Source organism: Penaeus monodon, chromosome 39 (assembly GCF_015228065.2).
Source record: "Penaeus monodon isolate SGIC_2016 chromosome 39, NSTDA_Pmon_1, whole genome shotgun sequence".
Taxonomy (NCBI): domain Eukaryota; kingdom Metazoa; phylum Arthropoda; class Malacostraca; order Decapoda; family Penaeidae; genus Penaeus; species Penaeus monodon.
This window is the reverse complement of record NC_051424.1, coordinates 7796593-7801592: the sequence shown is the minus strand read 5'-3', so window position 1 is coordinate 7801592 and position 5000 is coordinate 7796593. Positions and strand designations below refer to the sequence as shown.

General features: G+C 36.5%; 2 protein-coding genes across 2 annotated transcripts in view; both read right to left on the bottom strand.

Moving 5' to 3' along the window:
• LOC119597663 (actin, muscle-like) overlaps positions 1-5000 on the bottom strand; it is a 17343-nt gene that overhangs the window by 12051 nt on the left and 292 nt on the right. The gene's annotated exons all lie outside the window — the stretch shown is intronic.
• The window catches only part of LOC119597662 (actin, muscle-like), a 1888-nt gene continuing 340 nt past the window's right edge, over positions 3453-5000 (bottom strand). Inside the window, exon 2 of the mRNA XM_037947261.1 lies at positions 3453-4698. Within this exon, the coding sequence (XP_037803189.1) occupies positions 3550-4680 (1131 nt within the window). The 5' untranslated portion in view covers positions 4681-4698 and the 3' untranslated portion in view covers positions 3453-3549. The remainder of the gene's footprint in view (positions 4699-5000) is intronic.

The window sequence follows — 5000 nt, the reverse complement described above, 5'->3', positions numbered from 1 at the left end:
ATCATGATGGGTTTCAGGAATCCGTGAGGATCAGATAAAAACTAACATTATTTTTTGCACAAAAAGGAGGGTGTTTTTTAGATTGTTTACTTTAAAGTTTGATAACACTTTGAGTATCTTTATACACATTGCATGCGTATTTCATGTTAATGAAATACGCATGCAATCGATGACTGAAAATAAAGTTTAAAGAATCACTGCTCAATGGGTTTTCCCATCAGGTGTCATTTATTTTCAGGTGCGTGTGCGTGTGCTTTCGTCACAAACATATATATATCTGTCTGTATCTATACCCATACCTTTATTAGTCTTGCTTTCATGACAGGAATTATGTTCATCTAGATATTATTCCCATAAATACCTTTTTAAAGGGCATTTCCTGAGAGTGAAAATCACTTTTAAGACATACTTCACATTTCATGTTCGAGCTTCACCCAATGTTTTAAAAAGATTGGAAGACTAGCTCCATTCAAATATGCAATTAAGGATATCATTTCTAGGAGACATTTGTGATTCTGATTATTTTTTATTGGAACTTCTCTTCCTTATTTATTGGCGTTTTTTCCCCCCTTGGGATATTTATATTGCATTTTGTAACATTTTGCAATGTGCTTTTTTTTTCTTTTTTTTTTCTTACTGAGAAGCGAGTGGAAAGATTAGGTTCACGTGACTTGATAACAGAAATGTGACAAAGCTGCAAAATTATGTGCGTATCACTTGTACCATAATATAAGCTACTCAGACAGACTAAATATTCACATTGATTATCACAAACAGAAAGAAATGAACAGACAGACTAAATATTCACATTGATTGCGGGGATATTATCATCAGTTTAAACACGTAAAAACCCTAAAAAAACGGGTGAAGGTCGGAGGTGTGGGGGGCCCCGAACTGGGTATCTTTAGCCAAGAGACGCCCTCCCTTCCAAAAATGTAGAGCTTGAGAGAGCGAGCAACAGAAGAGTAGAGGGAGGGTTGGACGGGGGTGGGGTAGGGGAGGGAAGGGGGAAAGGGGTGGATATGGGTAGGTAGACTTTTGATGAGAAATGAGATAGCTTTCTTCCCCGCTCGACGTACCTTTAGAGTTGCATGACACACATTTCCTTTGCTTTTTTTCTAATTTCCGAAAATGCCACGACCTTAATAGTAACAATTATGGAATTTATATCTATAACGACGATGGCGAAGTTATTAAAAAATGAGGGGGGATAGAAACCCAAACTAAAAAAAAAAAACCAGATCCAAAGCACAATTTTCGCGGCAGACGTTCCATGTTTTCTTCATAATATTTTTATCATCTTTATCGCTCCAATAGATAATTTAGCTTTCACCTTATTGGGTCATAAACAGTTCTCCGCGACGAACCTCTTGCTCATCATGCCTATTTTTAGATTTTTCTTTGCCCATATGAGTCAGACGCCAATGTTTTCCTTTATTTCACTCTGATTCCTCGTCTTTTTCTTCTTCTTCTTCCTCTTCTTTTACAACTTCTTCTACTACTATTACTACTACTACAGTTACTACTACTAATAATAATAAAAGATAATAAAAATAATAATAATAATAAAAACAATAATACATATATACTACTACTATTCTATTTTACTCACTTTAATACTACCCTTATATTAACTACTCCATTATTATATTATTCACTATATCATTATTACTACTATTTCTACTACTACTTTACTACTACTACTCCCCTTTATTACTATACTACTTCTCTATATCATTATTATACTATTTTTACTACTATTTACTAACCTAATACTTATATTATATACTATTTATTACTATACTATACCTTTTTTCAATATCTACACCATACTACCCTCTCTACCATTTCCCCGACAGTCATATATGTGAAAGGATGATTCCTTATTGAAATCATGTTTCCTTAATTCTTATTCGTAGCTAATGAATTGGTTAAGAAATATATACATGCATTTACGCAGTTCATATAGGTATATAGACTAGTCGATAGATAGACAGATAGACTAATTGAAAGATAGATAGATAGAGAGAGAGACTGAGAGAGAGAGAGATATTTATATATATTAATATATAATAATTTATATATTATATATATATATATATATTAATTTTATATAATAACACAAAAACATACAGAACAGACATCTATATTATTATCAAACAAATTAATAAATAATTTTTCGCGCGCGCGCGTGGGTGTGTGTGTTTTGTGTGGTGTGGTGTGTAGTAGCGTGTGTTTGAGTGTGTGGTTTTAATTTCACATTTACATATATGTATGTAGGAATATATATATATATATAATATAATATATAAAATATAATATAATATGTATAATTATAAATTATATTTATGTTCCACACACACACACGCAACACACACCCCCACAACTCACACACACGACACATGCACACACACAAAACACACCACACACACACACACCACACACACACACCCACGCGCCCGGCGCGGCGCGGCCGTACGCACGCACGCACACAAATATATTATATATATATTATATATTAATTTAATAATTTCATTATATTATATATATTAAAATAATATACTGTACATTTTTATAAACGTACATAATACTATTATATCCATACATACACACAACCACAAACACAACACACAACACAACACACACACAAATTATATATATATTATATAATATATATAATATATTATATAAATATATTAAAATATTTTGTATTTAGAGTTTTTGTGTGTTGTGGGGGTGTGGTGGTGGGTGTGTGTGGGTTTTGTGTTGGGTGTGTGTGTGCGTGTGTCGGTGCGTGTGTGAGTGTGTATGTGTGTGTGTGTGTATGTATATCTGTGTGTGTAGTAAACAAACACACACACACACACACGGTTAAACATAATGAAAATACGGACACATACACACAAATATAAATATATTAAATATATATAAAATAATATATATATATATAATATAAATATATATACATTTTGTGGTATATATAAAAAATTTTTAAAAAAATAATATATATATATATATATATATAATTTTTTTAAAAATATTATGGTGTTGTGTGTGTTGTGTTGGGGTTAGTTTATAAAAATATAATATTAAAAATATATATATATATAATATATATAAATATATATAATTTTACAAATACGTTTTTTAAGATTAAATACTTTTACATACATACTAATACTACACCAACTTACACACACACACCCACAACACACACACACACACACACACACACACACATACATATTATATATATATATATATATATATATATATATATATATATATATATATATATGACATATACATACGAAGCGTGTTTGCATGTGGCAGAATGGCAAGACTGAGGTGTTCCCTTTTAAGCATCATGACATGTCATTTCATTTTCATAAATAAAAGAAGCGTTTGAATATTTCGTTCATGTATTGATTATGGTCATAACATAACATTAATCCGAGAACATACCAAAGACATGGCTTTAATTTTCGAAGGACAATAGAAAAATAAATATGAAAATTAAAATAAAGGTGCTATTTTATCGTGATGAACTTAGAAGCACTTGCGGTGGACAATGCCAGGGCCGGACTCGTCATACTCCTCCTTGGTGATCCACATGGACTGGAAGGTGGACAGGGAAGCCAGGATGGAACCACCGATCCACACCGAGTATTTGCGCTCAGGAGGAGCAATGATCTTGATCTTGATGGTGGAAGGAGCCAAGGACGTGATTTCCTTCTGCATGCGGTCAGCAATACCAGGGTACATGGTGGTACCACCAGAAAGTACATTATTGGCGAATAGGTCCTTCCTGATATCAATGTCGCACCTCATGATGGAGTTGTACACGGTCTCGTGGATACCAACAGATTCCATACCCAGGAAGGAAGGCTGGAACAGAGACTCGGGGCAACGGAAGCGCTCGTTGCCAATGGTGATGACCTGACCGTCAGGAAGTTCATAGGACTTCTCGAGGGATGAGGAAGCAGCAGCAACGTTCATCTCGCTCTCGAAGTCAAGGGCGACGTAGCAAAGTTTCTCCTTGATGTCACGAACGATTTCACGTTCAGCGGTGGTGGTGAAGGAGTAGCCACGCTCAGTCATGATCTTCATCAGGTAAGCGGTGAGGTCACGACCAGCCAAGTCAAGACGAAGGATAGCATGAGGAAGAGCATAACCTTCGTAGATGGGGACAGTGTGAGAGACGCCATCACCAGAGTCCAGCACAATACCAGTGGTACGGCCAGAGGCGTAGAGGGACAACACGGCCTGGATGGCCACATACATGGCAGGTGTGTTGAAGGTCTCAAACATGATCTGGGTCATCTTCTCACGGTTGGCCTTGGGGTTGAGGGGAGCCTCAGTGAGGAGGACGGGAGATTCCTCAGGAGCAACACGGAGTTCGTTGTAGAAGGAGTGATGCCAGATCTTCTCCATGTCGTCCCAGTTGGTGATGATACCGTGCTCGATGGGGTACTTGAGAGTCAGGATACCTCTCTTGCTCTGGGCCTCATCGCCGACGTAGGCGTCCTTCTGACCCATGCCGACCATCACACCCTGATGACGGGGGCGGCCGACGATGGAGGGGAAGACGGCGCGAGGGGCGTCGTCTCCGGCGAAGCCGGCCTTGACCATGCCGGAGCCATTGTCGACCACCAGGGGGCTTACGTCGTCGTCACACATGTTTGAAGGATGTTAGACCTGCCAAAAGAAATTGGTAATATAAGATATTTATCACAGACATACCATCACTGACATATGATATATATAGGTAGACAGATAAACAGTTATATTGGCAGATAGACACATCTATGCAAATAGCAAGAGAGAGAGAGAGGGAAGGTTGGGAGCGAAAGCGAGATTGATAAATGAATTTATCCATATGATCACACATTTTATGAAAGAGTTGGTTAAAAGAATACCCATATGTTAGTGTTGTGCATGCATGAAAAATACACAGTGGTTTTAGTTGTGTAGCAGAAAATGTTAATCTGAAAACAGAA